Source organism: Mustela nivalis (assembly GCF_964662115.1).
Source record: "Mustela nivalis genome assembly, chromosome: 19".
In the NCBI taxonomy this organism is placed as follows: Eukaryota; Metazoa; Chordata; class Mammalia; order Carnivora; family Mustelidae; genus Mustela; species Mustela nivalis.
The window spans coordinates 29,903,096-29,922,824 of NC_139038.1; the positions used below are offsets into that span (position 1 = coordinate 29,903,096).

Consider the following 19,729-nt stretch of genomic DNA (forward strand, 5'->3'; position numbering starts at 1 on the left):
AGGAGAGGAAGGTGTCCCGTGGAAACACCAAGCAGCTTAGAGCAAGGATTAAGAGCAAGTCTGTTATCCAGTAGGAGCCAGGAAGGCACCTTAATGGATAATCAAGGTTCCTGGTTAACAGTGTTACCATGGAAACCACAGGTGCACGGTCAGATTTACACACCACATGCACCAGGAGGGACACCATGCACGAGCCCGAGAAGAGGGAGAGGAAGACGGGGCCCCTGTCTCAGGGAAGCTAGCGGTCTCCAGGTGTAACAAAGTTCAGCACAAAGTGGTAAGAGAGTGTGACAAACGCTGACACCCCAAGAGCCATGGAAAGACCGATTAGGGGCTCAACAGGGGCTTGGGAGGGCTGCAGCCAAGAGGGGAGAGCTCACACAGGCTTTCAGGGAACTTGATTCTAAGGCAAGTCGCTTCACGGGGGCCCTGGGCAAACCACACCAGTTGGCCGAGGAAGAGGAAGTGGAATGTTTGTCAAGACAGCTGCGACGGACAGCGAGCTTCTCCATGCCACGCAGCAACGTGAGTGCTCACGGGAGGAGAACACGTGGGAAGGAGCAGGGAGGGCAGAGACAGAGCGAGCCAGCTGCAGACAAAGGTTCAGGCACGGGCACGAGACAGGCAGGCAGACAGAGACCAAGGCACACATGGGAAGGGGCAGAGAAAGACAGCTGCAGAAAAAGGCAGAGGCCGAGGGACAAAGAGAGGAGCAGAGAGGGAGAGGGAGAAGCCGGCAGAGCGGCAGACACAGGCGCAGGAACAGAGAGAGAGAAGCACAATGGACAGAAGAAGGAGCAGAGAGGGGGGCTGGAGAGGAAACGGACAGAACAGGAGAGCAAGAGCGAGGACCACCTGCTCTTGGAGGGCCACCGTGGAGGAGGCCGTGGGTGTCCCGGCTACGGTGCAGCTCACGTGGCCGAGGGCCCGGCCAGCTGGGGGTATGTGGAAGGTGAGTCAGAGCCAGCCCGCTGCACCCCACAGCCACAGGCATCACCGCCTCCCCTCCAGTCCCTGGGGACTCCTTGCCTGGGAAGTCCCATGAGACAAACCATACGTCCATGATCCCCTCGCTAGCTAGTACGAGGGTAAAGTGGCCCTAACCTTCCCAAATGCATTCCTCCAAAAACATCTTGGCAAAGATGCTCCTTGGGGAAATAATGCTAGGAAATAACGCATATAGCGCATGTTCTGTCTACCCCCTTTGGAGAGCTAGGAGGCCCCATGGTGAGAAGTGCTACAGCAGAGAAACCCACGGAACATGCTCTAGGCTAACATTTTTCAAGGTAATTCCATCACCATGCCCCCCTTTCCTATAGGCACCAACTCTGCACACCCTCTGAATCATTGTTCTACTTTTGGGAAACTGCCTCCTCTCAATTCCAAGTTTCCAAAAGAGCCCTTTTGATATCAGGATGAACGGATTAGGAGGCTTAAAAAAAGAAAACCACTTTGATGTACAAAGAGAGACGGGGAGACAAGGAAGGGAGAGATCCACTGTGCAGGAAGGCGGTGGCCGTGTGAGCTTCAACCACAGAGGAATGGGCCGTCTCTAAAACCACCCAGTGCGTTGGCCTAGAGCGCAACAGACACCACATTTTGTTTGAAACGAACAAAAGGAAAAAAGTAAAATAAAATAAAAGAGTGAGCGGCATGGTATTAAAAAAAGACAAAGGATGGGGTCCGCGTTTGGGGCTACGACGGAGCCACGTGCCCCGGGCTGTCATGATACCTCTCTGCCCACCCCAGCACCCCCACCCCGCCCCCTGCTGTTAGCCGGGCGGAAAACCTGCATCTCTCAGGCGCAGAGGATACAAATGCACAGAAACGCCAAGCACAAGGTCAATGGCTAACCAAGGGGGAGTCCCCTCTCCAAACAGACAGAGAGGGTACGGGTAAGAGAGCAGTAATGGGGTGCAGGGAGCTGGGGACAGGGGGAACGGGGCAGTGACGTCACACATCCTGGAGTCAGACCCCACAGTCATTTCTTCCGCCTCAGGAGAGGGGATTCAATTTAAGGGTGCTTGGGACAGAGAAACAGAGACCCACCATAGGGGCAGAAACAAAGAGGAATCCAGCTTCAATTATGTAAAGTGAGACCAAGTTTGCTTCCCGAGCGGGGACAAACTCGCAGGTAAGGAGTCGCTTGGCCTTCAGCTCTCCCCGCTGAGGACTTTAATTGACCTCCCTGCCTTACAATCTTACAAGGTTCTATTTCTCTGTCTCCATTTATTATTCAAAGCAGGAGCTGTGCTCCCAGAGAATTCTCAGGGCTGTAATCAAATCCTGCTCAAGGAAAAAAAAAGAAAAGAAAGAGAGAAAAAAACTCCGGCACTCATTCACATCTTACACCAGAGGGGGAGAAAGAATAATGAGCAGAGTCCTAAAAATACTTACATTCAAAAAAAGAAAATGAAAAAACTTCAACCCCTAATCCCAAACTCATTCTTAAAATAAGTGACTTGGCTTAGAAGTCTGTAATATCACAAAAAGATAGCGCTGCGAGCAAACCATGTCCTGGCTCCTATCTTTGCAAAAAATGATTTGGTCCATGCAGTGCTCTCGGGCTCTGCGCGGATGGAGCCGCGCAGTCACGGAGAACCTACTGGGTGCACCGTGCCGCCAGGCGCTGTGTGCTCAGAGATGAAAACGCCCAGGCCCTGCCTCAGCGGTCTCCGGCTCAGTCCCCAGGGGTGCCGTACTACTCCCCACTTCAGAGAAGAGCAAATAGGAGTTTCCAAATAAAGCTGACTCTGTGCTGCCCCGGAGGCCCTCCAACACCAGGGTGGTGTGGGAGGAAGTCTAACCCGGGGGCAGCAGAGAGCCAGACCCCATGGAAACGAAGGGAGGAGAGGCTGAGATTCCCTAACACATGCCTCTCACGAAGAGAAGCCTCCAGAACTGAAACCCAGCTTCCAACCTCCTCCGTCTTTGGCCCCTGCTGTTTGACTCTGGGGAGCTAAGCAGAAGGGCCCGAGGCAATGATGACAAGGTCAAGGTGTCCTCTGGGGCTCACTGACCAAATGGCACGCCGTTCCCACAGCCTTCAGGTCCTTAATGACCACTTTCCTCTCTCCTCCCTGTGGCCATCACAACCTGCCTGCGGGGAAGGATGACGGTCAGGACCGCCTCTGTGTGAAGGGACGTCACTGTCCTTAAGGGCATCCAGACTCGAAGCAAAAGGAGGGTGGCCTGGCCGAGAGAAGGTAAGCGTGTATGTCAAAGGGGCCCAGGAAAAATCTGGATTCGACCACCTCCTACCTGCAACTTTCATTCATTTGCCCAATTCTCTACTCAGTGAGCCAGCCCACCTTACCTCGCACCCAGCACAGGAATCACTGGGCTTCCAAGGGCGTAGGAGACAGAGAATTTGCTCTCATGGAGCAGAGAAGACAGGTAACAATCAATGTGGTACCATAATGAGGCATGGCGGGGGCCTCAACCCTTCTGTCTCATCTGCCGCATAGTTTTCTTTTAGACTTTATTTTTGCCAGAGAGAGAGAAAGAGCACACAAGCAGGGGGAGTGGCAGGCAGAGAGAGAAGGAGGTTCCAAGCCCCGTGCAGGACTCCATCCCAGGACCCTGAGATCATGACCGGAGCTGAAAGTAGACACTTACCCACTGAGCCACCCGGTGTCCCCCAGTTACCATATCTATAAAAGACAGTAACACCCCCATTTGTCACAGGCTTCTCTTCAAAATTAAGTGACATTAGAATGAGCATGAAGACCCAGTGCACACCTGACACACTGTCGGGAACTTGATAAATCCTGAGCTAGCAATGGATGCTGGCTCCCCCACCGCCCCACCAAAGGGTTTCCTCCAATAGGTGGAGGAGAATGGAAGGTGGTGATCATCCTCTCCAGGACCATGGAAATCTCCCAAGGCACGATCTCTGGGGCTTCACCCAGCTGAGCGGAGTCCCACGGACTGCCAGACAACCTTCTAATCCAAATGCAGGATTTCACAAGAATGTCATGCTCCCCGTTATCATAAAAATAAGAATGAGAAACTAAGTATCCATCAACAGGGGTCTGGTTAAATAAATTACTGGATTACCAGTTCAAAGGAACACAGTGTAGCTCTTTAAAAGAATGAGGCGGACCTGTATGTAAAATAAAATTTAAAAATGTCTTAACTACATTATTAACTTGAGGAAGAGGGGGGAGTCGTATTCCAAACAGTAACTAGAACAGGCAACTGGTTACTAAAACATTTGGGAACGTGTACACAACTCACTCCGGCATCACTCATTTCTGGAAAGACAAACCCAACACTAGGGGTCATTACTGACTCTCGGGGGAATCCTGGGGGGCCAGTGATAGGAGAGAGACTCACGTACTTTTCATTACAAGCTCTTTTAGGTTACTTGGCTTTTTAGCATGGGTCTACCAAGATTTGTCAAATGTCCAAAATTTTCCAGGTTGCAACTGTGTAAAGAAAACTCCAGTCCTAGAAGGCACACAGATCTGTCAGCTCTCACTGTAGGACCTTGGCTGAGTTAATCCATATCGGAGCCTCAGTTTTCTTTTACCCGAAAGAGTATCATAATAGCAATTACCTCCAGGGTCACGGATGATTAAATGGAGCACTAAAACCTTAAAAGTATTTCAATTTGGGGCAGAGCTCAATACATGCAACCTATTAAAACAGGAGTTGTTGACTTGGAACTGCTGATTCACTGTTTTCATCGCCCGGAAGGAGAATGCCACACTGAAGGCACTTTCTGGAAACACACCTGCCAGGAGTCACTGACCTCCCTCCAGCAGAGAGGACACACAGGCACTCCTCCAAGGTCCACACTGAACCTATCCTCAGGAACGGGACCAGTCCTTGGTCCTCGCCTGCCAACAAGTCCCGCTCCGGTAAGGCGGGCCTTGGAGTATGCCAGGAGGCAGACACACAGGAGCCACTTGCCCGCCCCCAACACCAGGTCTACTCACAGACCGAAACACAAGTCAGCACAGCGAGTTCCCTGTTCCTGCCGCCCCACTGTCCCTTCTCAGCGAGGGGCCACTGATGGCAGGAAAGTGAGAAGCCACACTGCCCAAGTCTGTTACATGAGACACAGCTGGGAAGGACACAGAGAGGGGCCCTCGGGACCTTGCCTGGAAGGGCAATGCGTAACCCAAGGGAACCCACCCATACCTGTTCTCCCCAGCCCCCCAGAGCCGGCAGAACTGGAGAAGGAAAACAGACTTTGTGGATAAGCAGAGTTTGACTCCAGCTCCATCATCTGTCTGGAAGATTCGGGACCTCTCCAAGCCTCAGTCAAGCTTTAAGACGAAGATGAAATAACTCCCATGGAGGGTTCTTCATACAAAACAGGTACTTAGGAAATGTGCTTCCTTCTTAGGAAGGTGCATTTCTCCCTAATGAAAGAAATCTACAAAGCTCTTGTACACATTTTGGACATGTGAGGGGTGACAGAAACCAACTCAGTCGGGGACTGCACCGCAGGGCAGTAAGCACAGGCGGTGACAGTCACATGCTGATGTCACATAAAGGAAGTACACACCACCACCTGTGAGGGCAAGGTACCCCCACCCCTGCCCAAAATACCTCCTCGCATCCAGATTCTACAGCTAATGAGCAATTCAAAGGAAAGGCAAAGGACAGAGGAACATGGTAAGGGTTACCGTGGGGCTGCAGCCAACAAAATACTAAATAGGAAAACAGTTCAAAAGGCCAGGTTTTTCCATATTAGCAGAAACAGGAGGAGGAGGACATGGAGGGTACGGTACCAATTAGGAAGCTGAAAAGATTATCACCCAACTGCACTGTTTGCACGGCGCTAAAACCCTGCTGAGCACAAATAAAAAAAAATTTTGAGACAAATGAAGAACACCAAACACTGATGGGACATTTGAGAATATTAAGGAATCATCGTTAACTCTTTAGGTAGGATGATGGTACTGAAAATATCTTTTAGTGATAAATACTGAAATATTTATGATGAAATAATGCAACTTGGATATGCATCCCAATAATCTGAGATGGGAAGGGGCTGACCCCAGTAAGGATGAGTCAGGAACGGCCCGGAGTTGATTACTGCTGGAGCTGAGTGATGATGGGGTTTCATTTAATGATTCTCTCCTTTTCCACAAAATGTCCCCCTTTTATTAAAAGGCTGCAAATAAGCCATAGTCTGGTGGAATATTCAAAACATGCATAAATAAAAAGACAGGTAAAAAACCTCTAGAAATCGGCAAGAAAACACTTGCAACCCGACAGGAAACAGGAGCAGGCAGCAAATCACAGAGGTGGGAACCGAAATAACGAGCTGGCCAACGGCAAGGTGGTCGGCTTCACTCGCGATGAGAGAAACACAAGTTAAAACCCGCCTCACACCCAGAAGTGTCGGTAGGGATGTCTAAGTGTTGGCAGGAACCCCTGCATGCTGACAGAGGAATCAGAAACAGGTATTTAAAAAGAAAAAACAAAAACAAAAAACAAGTAAAGCTCAGTAACGCTTAAAATACCGTCCCGCGCAGCTCAGCGAGCTCGCCCTCGGGCGCAGGTGTCAAGGGAACCGCCGTGCAGCGATGCAGGAAGGGCTAGTACGGGACCGCCACGATGGGCAAGAGACTGGCAGAGCTCGTGCGCGTCCCAAGAGAAACACCGCCCCAGAGACAGCGATGTTCACAGGAGAATTAAAGCTCCATCCCAGCCCCCCGATGCCAAGTGCCAATCCAAGAAGACACAAGCAACCACGGGGCGTGAAAAGAAGGCAGTGAGATGCCATCAGCCAGTTCCGGGTGGGGACATGACCCAGGGTCTCCCACAAACACGTGGCAAGAAAGAGAGCGGAAGGAGAGCCGGAGGAGGGCGCGACGCACGGACGGAAACATCAGCGAGCGCTCTGCTTTGTGACGGCTGTGGACAGGGGTCGGAGGAGGGAGCAACGGGACATCAGGGGCAGAGGACAAGCTTCAGGAGACGGAGGGGCGATGCGGGTCACACCTAAGGCCACACCACCTCGCACTGAAGACTGGCTAGGATGCTACATTTCAGCCTCTGTTTTACTCAAGTCAGAACAACGTGTTAAAATGAAACACAAAACACAAAAGACATAACCAATGACAACACACGGACCTCACGTGGATCCAATCTTTAAGAAACTATAAAAAGTTATGGAACAGTAAGAAGTTTGAGCACAGATATCCGATGGTATAAAAGAATGGAGGGTAATGGAGAGATGGTGATATATTTATGGTTTCCTTTTTTTTTTTTTTAAAGATTTTAAGATCTATACAGAGTGGTCTATAGAGGAAGTAATGTCTAGTATCTGAATGAAAACAATACAGAGGGGAGAGGCAGGTGCGGTCACACAAACAAGACAATCACCGAGGACAGCTCTACTTGACGAATCTGCGTAAGATTCTTTCATCTGTGGGCATCTGACACAGCACACAAGAATCCTTCGAAATGAAGAAGGTATTATAAACCCTAGAAGAGGATGAAATGCTCTCAGCATCATGGCTTGCAAAAGCAAAATTATGTGAACAACCTGACTATCCATTAAAATGGGACTGGGTTTCGCTTATCATGGTACTTCCTTCAAGATGGAACTCAAGAGTCTAGGAACTGAATGAACGAGACCGGACTCCCCCCCATTCTCCCCCCGACCCGCCAACCATGGGGGTTTGGCCCCGCTGCTCAGGGAACGGCTGGCAATGCCTGGAGACATTCTTGGATGTTGTCACGGCGTGGGATGCTACTGGCCTCTAGTGGGTAGAAATCAGGGGTGCTGCTGAACATCTATAGAAAGCAGAGAACAACCCCAACAAGTGGATGCCTGAAGCTGTGGACGGCCCTGAGCCCTACGTACAACCTGCTTTCTCCTTTATGTGATGCCTATGACAAAGTTTACTTTGTAAATTCGGCACCTAAGAGATCAGCAACAACAGCGAATAGAATAATTTTAATAATATATGTAATGCAAGATGTGAATGCGGCCTGTCTCCAAAATATCTTACTGTCCTCTGTTCTCCCTCCTTGCTCGTGGTGACGTGAGAGGACACAACGCCGACATGAGGAGACGGAGGTGAGTGACGGAGGCGTTGTCACGCAGCGGTCAGCTAACGATGACCTTCTGACAAGTCGTCAGAAGGAGGGTCATCGGCTTCCAGATCGTGGCAAGTGGAACCACAGATTTGGGGGACCAGCCTAAGGGACCCGAAGAATGAAGGGAGCTACAGTGTTAAAGTCCTCTACTAGATCTGTGTGAGACAGTCCGAAAACCACAATACTGACTTAAAAACAAGGGTCAGGGAGATACAAACAGGTAGCACTACGTCAGTAACGGTTACAACATGAGTAACCATTACGTTAGTACAGGTTACCCAAAATCCAAGCCTGCTGCTCAGGGAAATTTAAGTAGTGAATATAAAAACAGGAAGGAGAAGGCTATACACAGATTTCAGAATATTGACGATGGGATGTGGTGGGGCATGAAACATCGGAAAGGGGAGGCTCCTAACAGAACTGGTATCATGGTGTTTGTTCTTCCCGTTCCCGCCCAAAGCAAACCCAGCGCAGAGAAGGTTAATGCATGCAAAATCTGGATGGTGGGTACCTGACAGCTCACTCTTTCGGTCCCCTTGACATTGCCAGCACTGAGCAAACCTAACAGTGTGACTGCGGAAAACAGGTAGAAGAGCGAGTCGGGGACCTTCCCAGGTGGGAGCACTCACCGGTCCCCGAAGGTCAATGAGCTCCTGCCTCATCTGGGACACGAGGGCCTCCTTGGCCACCAGGGCCCTGTGCAGGCGCTCGTTGAACTCAATCAGCTCGCCGTGCATCTCCGCCACCTGGAACACACAAGCAAAACACGGTGAGGCTCAGAGGACAGACCCGCGCCCCACCCCCAGGCATGGGAGCCACCTTCTCCAGGGCTGCCAGTCATCAGCGAGGCCGCAGGAAGCTGTCCGGGCGGGAGACACAATACTGCTTACCTATGAACTGTGCAAACCTGGCTCTAGGCCAAATATATCTGTGACTGGGTTGATGTGAATACTATAGAACCAATGGTCTGAAGTTCATGGTCAGGAGAGGTCCCTACCAGGCCATTTGGGGCCTTCGGTTTTTATCCTTCATGGACACTTCTCTAGCAAAGGCTCTCTTCCTCATCTGAGTTGTGCCTGCCAAGAATTACTCAGCTAATGGCATGCTTCTGTTCCTCAGGACCTCGGTTCTGCAAACTGGGAACACAGAGCAAGAGCCTCATGGCAATGGTGACAGTGATGGTGACAGAGCCTGCTGCAGCGGCATAATGAGCCCTCGGTCACCGCCTCATCTTTGCCAGGGACATCCCTTCCGAGTGCTCCCCGCATCTTCAAGATGCTGCTCCTGAGGCAGGTGCTGGTATTCCTGCCTTACACAAGGGCAACGACGTCAGAGTAGCAGCAGCTAGCTCAAGGTCATACCGCCAATGGAGGGCTGACTCCGGGGACCTGGCTCTCGACCACCGGGCCAGACGTCACAATTCTACCCCTTACACCTTGCCCACGTGCAGCCCGCTCGGGCCTGCTGTAAGCCCTCGAATTTGGGCACATTTATTCAATACTTTTGGCTCATCCGAATGGAATAAGAAGAGGCCGGCATAAAGCAGTCTATCACTGATGTACAAAATGGACCCCAAGTCTTTCCACCTATCAACTTACGGAAAGACCAATGATACCCTATATGGGCAAAACAGAGTAATTTCTCTGATTACATGAGTGATCTTGTTGTGGCTTAAGATCGAATTCGACTACAATTTATTTAAACATTTTGGAGAGATGTGAGATGTCATCTTGTCATGCTCTTCAGGAACCTTGCAAGAACCTTGCTACCATCTTAAAGAGAATCCCTCAAGAATTTAGAGGTCAAGAGAGTCTCCCCAGCCCTGTCCCCGCTGCTTTTCCCAAGAGACCACCTCTCCTTTATATTCTATTTAAGACAAACCTAGTATCAGACGCCTTATAATAAGGACTACATATGAAATCTAAAACATAATGTCAGAATCAAGAAGGGGTATAAGGAGACGTTTTGTGGGAAAAGAAAAGATCATTAACCTAAGTCTTGGGGCCTCAGGAGGAGTAAAGGGAGGGGCTCCTTTTTTTTTTTTTTTTGATGATATGTTATATACAAGGTAAAAGGCATAAAAGGAAATACACAAGATATTAACAATAGTCAAGGGACAGATTTTCTTGGCATTTTTTTCTACTTTTCCTTACTTTTTAGTTTGCCGATAATGAACACTCTTCCATTTATCAGTGGGTAGAACCACTGGGGCCCTTTAAGGAGTGAAAATTCTTCACCTGAAACTAAAGGCAGCTGTGGTACTATCAGCACAAAATGCACGGGGCTCCCAATCACATCCTGAGGCTTCCTGCAGCTTGCTCTGTGAATCTCCACCCTGTTCGTGGCAGCCCCCCACCCCCCAGCTGCCCACCTCTTTCAAACCCATGTGAAATGCTAAGTGAGAACAAAACAGAAGATCTTCCAAGTACCGTGCAATTAACAACGGCAGAATAAGTCACTTGAGTTTTTTTACCAGCTTTTGGTACAGACCTCAAATTAATATTTCCCAGTTGTGTTATTCCTTTTGTATTGGAAAAGCTTAAGACGATCTTCTTCGGGTCTTTCGCAAGCAAGTACAATATTCCTAATAAGGCCCATGCGGATCCTTCACACAGAAACCACCCAAATCCGCCATGAGCCTCCCCGGGGCAGAGAATCCTTTTACCACACGGCAAGCAGGAAACACACCGCTGCCAGTATTAGTGCTGAATGTCTGCTACTGGACCCCCACGAGACAGAGCTTTCAACAAATGCCACCGGCATTTCCAAAGCAAAGCTAACGGTTTGCTTTGTTTTTGTTTTTCTTTGTTTTGCAGCGGAAGCCAGAGTGTTAAAACGATTTTCCATAAATGCATAAAACATCGAAACATCCCAGCCTGCAATGGTATTTATCATGAGCTGTCAAAACCCTGGTTCTCTTTTGCAGCCAAAGAGTGACTTGACCACGTCCGACAAAGCTTTCCTTTCACTGGAAAATAGGGGGCTGGGCTGGGGATCCAATGGAAGGAAGGAGATAAATTGATGAAATAATTCCAAGTAACCATTAAAACTGCAATATTCATTGTTACTCAGCAAGACTCTGAAACTGAGTTTCTAGATTAGATACCCCTACAGACAGCCATTGAGACCAACAGCTTTGATCTTACATAAACCATGCTGAGCTTACTGTTCCTTGAATAACTCCTCCCAAGTCTAGTGTAACCAGAAATGGATTCAAGACTCTGAGAGCCTCAGAAAAGGAAGTAGAGATTATAGAAACAAAGGCAGGCAGCCCCACCACTGCTGGCTGGAGATGCTGCTAGGCTCTGGGGGCACTTACAGGTCTTGCCTGACCAGTCCTTGTTTTCAGCAGCCACAGAGAGTCGCAGAGAGTGGGACAGACAGACAGACACTACCTACCCTTCAGTCCATTCTTGGCCAAGCAGATGAAATGATCTTCCCAAAGCAACATCTGGTATCATCACCTGCTGTTTAAAACCTTCACTGCTTCCCACTGTCCTAAGGATAAGTAAAACCCAAACACCCTCATGATCACCCACCTCTCTGACCCCATCACCTGCCCCTGCCCCCGCATGTAAAGTCACTCAGACACAGGTCTTCTATGTCCCACAAACGTGGTGAGCTCTAGGAGGTCACCCTGAGATGGGAGAGAGAAAGGCATATCCAGCAGAGGAAACTGCAGGTGCAAAGGCCCAGAGGTTGCCGGGGCTGGGGTAGGGGAGCAGCTGAGACAGGCAGTTAAGGGCTCAGATTCTGGTGCAAGATAGGCCTGCACTCGATCACTTACAGCTGGCTCTGGCACTAGTCTCTCAACCTTGGAGAGCCTAGAGCCATTCTCCTACAAAATGGGGATTCAAAACCCTAGCTGGGGCATGGGGCCACTGTGCGCCCGACATGAGCGGCTGCACCTAACTGGCTGGGCACTGGGTCTGGGTGTGGCAAGTGCTCGGTGAAGGAGAGCTGGGTGTACAGGGTGGGCGATCACGTCAAAGGGGAGTAGAGGACAGGGATGTCTATAGCAGCCAGATGGAAAGGGGCCACAGGTGCCTAAACTCCGCTGTGGAGACAGACTCATTGTCCCCCAGTGAGGAAATGTCACCAAGAGAGTTGCTAACCATACGCCAGGCCTGGTTGGGGGTGGGGGAGCAGGGCAGGCAAATCATGGGGTTTAGCTCCTAGAGACAAAACTTAGAGCGTACTAAGAGAGGAGAACTGGAAAGAGGACAGGACATCATGGAAGGCCTCCCCCAAGACAGAACACTCAGGAGTCCCTCACTTCTCCCCTCAGCCTTGGCAGCTCCACCCAGCCCCGGCCCCCAGCCCCTCGCATGATGCCCAGGGCCCTTGGGAGAGGCAGCCTCTCCAAGTGCACAGCTCATGACCCTGGTGCTTCTCAGTCACTTTCCGAGTTTGGAGAGAAGACAGTAGACCTCTGACCCTTCTAAGTCACAGGCTGTTTGGCAACATCGATCAAACTTTTAAAATCACTCCCCTGTGACTTGGCAAATCTCTGTTGGGGAATTACCCAGCCCCTCCACTTGCATCTGTGCCCAAAGCACTGGTTTAGCTCCAAATGGCTGGAACCCACCTAAATGCTCAGCCACATGGGATCAGGAAAATTGATCGGACTCACCCCCCTCTCTCCCACCTCTGGTCCGTGGCAGACATCACTAGTCGCTTGCTGCACTCCTTCCTCAAAGATACGCTCAGGCAGCCACTCCCAGGTGATCAGAGACCTGGCCCCTGGAGGACACAGACTTGGAATCCCTGGCATAAGCGATGAGGGAAAGCGTCATCGGGAAGGTGACATTTGAGTTGGGCTTTGGAAGACGAAAGCTTTGGAAGTTCAGAAGACTGAGCAATCCATTCCAGCTGGAGCATCAGAGAAGACGATTTCCAAAAATAATGTGGCTGTGAAAAAGGCTTTTAAGTCTGTGAAAATCCCAGGAATTATCATAATTACCTGCCAAATCACGAAAGAATTATAAATTTAAAAAAAAAAGCCTCTAGCATTTCCTTTGATATCGGAACATTCTATCTAATCACATTCAAGCAAATCATGCTACTCCCTCCCTCAGCTACCTAATTAGACACTTCCCTGATTAACTAGACCAAGACAACCCCCAAATTCTAACGGCAAGTGAGGTCCTTCTGGTCACATGCCCCAAATCACGCGAGAACATTCACGTCGAGGTCTCGGCATCGTTAAGCCTTATAAAATGCAGAGGCTGCTCTTTGGTGTCACATACGTAAGCTGCAGGGAGGAGTGGAGAACCTCTTCCTGTGATGAGGACACGGCACCAGGTAAAGACTAAGGCCCTGTCAGTGCCCATCTTTCTTAATCCACTTCCGGGCACCAACTGCGCTCCAGCCCTTTATTCCCGGGATTCTATCTGTCCACTCACAGGACCCTCACTCGTATCCCTCCCGCAGGCTGGGCCTGTCTCCCTAAGGATGAGCCTTGGGGCTCCGAGGCGCCAGGTTGTGAGACTGAGGTATGGGAGTCAGGAAGTGGCGGGGTGCGATGGCCACGGTCTATGCTCTCTGCACGCCATCCTGGGCTACGGGAGACAAGCTGAGCCCTTCGGGGCTTAAGGAGATGAGTGTACCCCTCAGAGCGAAGGCAAGTAGTGCAGTGTGGACCAGTGGCTCCCCAAACGAGCTCATCATTGGCCACTTGGAGGGCTTTCGAAAAATACAGATTTCCGGTCCTCACTCTCAAAAGCTGACTCTGTGGGGCAGGGAATCCAAAGAAATGCTTTTAAAAGACCCACTGGCCACGATTCACTTAGATCTGGGAGTCACCTGAACAGACCAAGGGGAAGCATTGCACATGCTAAGCTATGACGTGTAGGTAGGCTAGTCCCCAAGTTATGGAAAAGTTATTTGGGTTTTGCAAGTTTGCAAAACAGTGATGTCACAGAAGCTTCTCCACTTGTCAGCTGTCTGCTTCCAACTTCTCACTGAGATGAACAAAGCTACAAGCCAGAGACAAACTACCTCAAGCCACGGGCTGACAACAGACAGCAGCCGTGCAGCGGGACGCTTGGAACGGTGCGGCCCATCTGCAGCCAGGCTAAGGGGGGGCGGGCGTGCCAAGATGCAGACAGTGGGCGGAGCTACCAATCTGGGACAAAGGACGAACAGGAGTTGACAGTAAATATCTACAAACATTTACCACAATTTCATACTGCTACGAAATCCACGAGTTCCATGGTTTTTCTAGATTTTTTTTTTAATTGTACATGTCAGTCTGCAATGACATGGAAATGTTTTTAAATGTTTTAAATGTTTTTAAAGACCCAGCTCTTCATCGCCGGTAGTTTGAAAGGCCTCCATCTACAACACAGATGCTGTATTTGAAACGACGTCTTAGGGTAATTATCAGAAACCGTGACGAATGATGATGAAAAAAGAAAGCCAAAATAGGATCGTTTTAAGACTTGAGAGATTTTTTAAAAAGCGAGATAGCACCGATGCTATCAATATCTGTCCTTCCTTTAGATGGATGTACATCGTGTTCTTGTATAGTGTCAATCTGGACTGGAAAACTAAGACAATTAGGAAAAGTAAGTAAAATACTGAGTATCCACCCCCAGCCCAGGACACACAGGTCTCAGAAGTCCTGGAAAAGTTCTCACGGCCATGGCCCTCTCTGACCCTGGTAGGCTGACCCTGTCCTATGGTTCCTGACCCTGCCCATCTCCCAGGGGAGGAAGGTGAGGTTCGGGGGCTGAGGAAGTCTCAGGCCACAGAGTTCATGAGTGACAGCTGAGATCTGATCCCGGTTTTCCTGGCTCCAAACCCCATACTCTTTCCATCACTCAACCCCTCGGGTGATGGATAAATCACCCAGCGAGGGAAATACTGGGACCGCTTGGAGTGAGAGGAAGCCTAGGCTCGGAGAGGAAGAGAACAACGGTACTTCCTCTGCCCCAGGGCTGCTCCCCACTCTCCCCAGGAAGCCCTACTGAGGCTCCCCAGCAGGTGAATGCTCTTCCTTTGCCTCATATCACAGCTGAGGAAACGGAGCCCCAGAAAGGCTAATAAGCACCTTCCCCCAGCCACACTGCAAGCAAGAGTCAAAGTTCCGAGGCCATGTTTCCGACTCTCTACCAGGCCTCTCCACCCACCACCACCAGGATGCTGAGCCACTGTCTCAACGGCACGGGGCCTGCCAGGGCTGACCAACCTAGGCTCAAGGACTCAGCACTGCCCCAGGCGAGGAACACCAGCACACTCCCTCCCCCACCCCCAGGACAATGCACGGTCACCCATACACTGGTGCACACAGTAACGTACACACACACCAGGAAAGCGACAGTCACACACACAGGTGCACACACCCCCGAGGATAGGGCAACACTGCAGGTACACGGGTGTGCATGCATGTGAGCAGAGACACACCGACGAAAAGGTCTTGTCAACCCTACAGGGGGCGGCTGCCACCAGTGGGCAGCGGAATACAGCCGTCTGGGCTCCGACTGCTCCCATGGCCCTCAGAGCCTCCACAGGCCCAGCCCCAGGCTGTTTGTACAGACACCCACCTTCAGTCCCCAGAACAAGCAAGAACCTCTGCTAAGGCAGGCCCTACTGTGGCATTCAGGGTCCAAAGGAGAAAAGCCCAGAGAACATTCTGGCAGTATGCAGGCACCAGGAGGGGCCTTCTACAAAGTGGTTTTTATTTCATGTGAAGACATTTTGGAAACCAGTTTCTAGGTGACAATTTCAATATGAAGACATCCCAAGGAACTGTCAGGTATTACTTCCGGACAGTCATAATCAGGACAGGGTACAGAAAAACAAGGGGTCTGGAGGCCCAATCCAGGATCCGTCTACTCCATGCTGTGTGACCGTGAGTAGGCATTTTCACATCTCTGATTCATACTATCTTCTTTGTCAAATAAGGACACTGTCCCTCATCGTTCAGGTGCATCATCAGGAGCAAAGAAAGAGTTCGGGAGCTCCCCAGGGCCGACCCTGGTGAACAATCCTTCGGTAACCACGACAAGCCCTTTCTAGGGTCAGGTGCGTTCCAGGACCTCTCCTCATTTGCACATACTACAATCTGGGAAGTACAGCTCTATGCCCATTTCACAGAAGACGACACCAAGGTTCAGAAAGGGCAAGCAATTGTCCAAAGTCTATAAGGAGGGGTGGGGGGGATCAGTAACCCCAGGAGGGGTGGGGGGGTCAGTAACCCCAAAGCTCATGACCCTGAGCCTCCTGTCTTCCGAGCCTCTCCAGTTTCCTCCTTCATTCCAGGCAGCTTTTGCTGTGATCCTGCTGGGCAGAGGATGGAGTGGGGTGGGGGGGGTGCTGAGCCCAGGAGCTGCTCAGGCTCCCCACGACCCTCCCCACCCCTGATGAGGCAGCAGCTCTGCGAACACAGGGCTTGTCCCCCTCGACATCACATCATAAAGCTGTCAAGTGACACGCTCAGCCAAAGCCTGAGAAAGACCCATCTTCAGGTGCCACGGAGATAGGGCTTTGTGGGCTTGGAGATAAGTAGAGGCTTGTAAGGCAACCCTGCTGATAAGTTCAACTTGAAAGAGCCTCCCTTAATCGCCTCTGTAGTGCGCCCCTGTGTTCCGAACTGCCGAGCTTGAGAGAAGTAACACTTGCAAACATTTGGCTGGGATTACGATTTAATGGGGGGAAGAAACACCCAGAACAAACAACAGCTCAATTAATAATGGGATGCCTCTGAGAAACAGATGTTCCGGTAACTGTGACAGCCCCGGCAAGGAGCTGCTGGCTCCCAGTCCCCAGTGCTGGTCCTCGGTTCTCCTGACACGTGACCTTTCGGAGAATACACGCGGCAAAGCCGTGCAGAAAGGTCACGCCGAGCAGCAGCCGTGAACAGCCTAGATAACACCTTTCCTCTCCTGCCTTTGCTAATGGCCCTTAAAGAGCAAAGGCAGGATATACAGGAAGCGTGATTATCAAGGTGCAGCCAACACCTTCCCAGCGGTTGAGACAAATGAGCAATGACAAGAGAAGAAAAAAAAGGAAAGAGCGAAACAAAACCCTGAGCTCCAGCCGTCTGTGAAAGACGCGTTCACACAAGAGCAACACAGGCGTGATGCAGCTGCGAGGCTGTCCAACAGGTCCGGTCCCCTGTCCCCCTCCTGCTGGAGCCTCTGCAGGGAGGCCGCCCGGCACGGTGTCCACGTGTGTGCCTGGGGTCAGGAGCCCGCCACCCCCTTCCTAGCAGAGGCTACAGCCAAATCGCTCTTACCTCTCTGGGCCTCAGTTTCTCATCCATAAAACAAGGTTGCTAACAGTATACATCTCACAGGGCTTCTATGAGATCGAAGGGAGTTCAGATGTAAGACATGCTTAGCTCAGAGCACCACGCACACGAAGAACTCCACGCCGTCACAGGCGTTGTGTGCTGTGAACCAGGCGCCAACAGAAGCATCCGTGCCCCCGGCCCTGGACCATGTACAGAGCTGACCTCTCTCAGGTCCGCTCCCTCTTCTCCAACCGGCGAGCCGAGCCTTGGGTCAGAAGCATCCCCATCTCCCACCTGGACAAACCCGACAGCCCCACTGCCTGTCTTGCTCTCCACCCCACTCCCAAGCTGATACTCCCACAGCTCCCCCTCAAAGCCCCAACCCAGATCACACGCTGTTCAGCCTGACACCTGTCAACGACGTTGACAAACACAGTGACACTACATCTGCAAGTGACCTCAAGATGACACGGAGGAGGGGGCAGAGGAGGGCTAGCACACAGAAGGACTGGTACTGGAGAGGAGCTGGGGGGCGGGGCCTGGAATGGGCGCAGGGAGAGATGGAACACCATTTTGGTCTACTCTGAAATTTCTCCAGAACCCAAAATTTACTAAGAGCGTTCAGCGGCCTCCCGTTCATTTCCCTGACATAGGATTCAAGCAATGGAAGGTGGGATGAGGTAGAAGGAGGGATGAGGTGGGAAGGGGAGAGGAGGAAACATTTCAAGGGAAAGACTGACACCGACCAAATGGGACTATGGGCTCCTCCTCCAACTCCCTCCCCCCACACACCTCCTAAAACTCCATCTACCCTTCAAAGCTTAACTCCAATCTCAGTCTACCACCCTCCCCAGCTCCTGTGATCCATTCATACATCGTCTCCATAAAGGATGAATCAGCAGTAGCTACAGCAGCTGCTGTTTTCTGAACACTTAATACAGATCAAACATCTGCAGGGCCACAGATAGAGGATCTTTTGCACAAATGATTATTTGTGCAAAAGGTGTGCAGTCTGGGTAATTACAGCCTCACAGGGCCTAAGCTCAGTGAGTGGGGCATGGATTGGATACAGCTCTTACTGGACAGTGAGTCTTATGCAGTGAACAACCTGCACAACTGTACATAGTGGCCTTACACATTCTGCCAGGTGCTACCGTTGTTCCCATTTCACAGGGGAGGAAGATGAGAGCCGAAGAATCTAGAATTCTTGCCCACAATCACCGAGAGGTTATTGCGATAGCTAACACACAGATCCACATTCTTTTTGTTACAAAGAGCTCCCGCAGAAGGTGGTGTGGCCATGCCATGGCCAGCCTTCGTGCACCCAGCAGACAAGGCTGTCTCCCACACAGTTCACAGTCCTGGAACCAAGCACAGGATCTCACCCATCTCCACACATCTTACTTGCTATCACTGCCAAAGTCAGCAACAAAACCTGACACTTCCGGGCTTTTCTTTGCCGGATCAGTTACAGGAGGGTCAACGGTGGAGGGGAGGACAAAGTCTCCCTTCTGCTAACACGGGAGATAATGCAGTTTACCGGGCGTCACACAATGGTTGTAATTATAACCCATTACGAGTACAACACACTGTGTTTGGCTGAGCTTGTGAAAATGGGTCACGAATTACTTTAGAAAGCTTTGCTGGCCTCTCCTTTCAAAAGCATCACTAGCATAGGCTGGCTCACGGAGACTATTGATTCCGAGGATCGCAGAGTGGGAAGGCAGCGGGCCGGTGGCCTCACCCACCTCCCAGCACAGAAAGCTTCCCCAGCCCGCAGGGAGGGCAGGGAAGGCAGTGGAGGAGGAGAAGGGGAAGCCCTCATCAGGAGGAGGGAGCATCCACCGGGCACGTGCTCTGCGCCAACCCAGTTCTCAGCATTACCCACCATCACCGGCCCATGCACGGAGAGCACGGGAAGCCCAGGCACAGCACAGTCCCTTCTTTGAAAACCCCTCTGCTGGAGCTGAGAACGCTCGGACTCATCCGTTCGACAAGTTTCCGCGGCGCATCTACCCTCCCCCAAGGCCTGTAACTCAGCACTGCGGATACAGCGGCCCACCGAAAGGATAAAACCCCTGCGCGGGGGGATTCCACATGGCAGCTACCGGGCCCAGAACCGGTGAGCACCTGGATGCTTACAGGGGCTAAGTGCTCGTCAAGACCGACCAACAGAGAACTTGGGATCAGAGCTCAGAGCCCGTGCTCCTGACTACCACGGGGTACGTACACTCTCTCGCAGCTCTGGGGTCAGTGTTCTACAAAGATCCTCCTGAGGTCCGGTGTGCGTCCCTACATTTGCGTCTCTGGCCCTTCGTGGGTGTGCCAGGTGCTGTCCTGGGTGCTGGGCATCAGCAGGGACCCTCAGGGAGCTCCCTTCTCCGCGGGACTCGGACTCCGACAGTCCCCACACAGTGTGGCCAG

The 19,729-nt window shown here is 51.2% G+C and overlaps 1 protein-coding gene across 5 annotated transcripts in view; it reads right to left on the reverse strand.

Annotated features, from left to right (window-relative positions):
• Positions 1–19,729, reverse strand: part of SNX29 (sorting nexin 29) — a 478,644-nt gene that overhangs the window by 156,846 nt on the left and 302,069 nt on the right. For all 5 annotated transcript variants that reach the window (XM_082714096.1, XM_082714098.1, XM_082714099.1 and 2 more), the window contains one exon: positions 8,697–8,813. In XM_082714096.1, the coding sequence (XP_082570222.1) occupies positions 8,697–8,813 (117 nt within the window). The remainder of the gene's footprint in view (positions 1–8,696; positions 8,814–19,729) is intronic.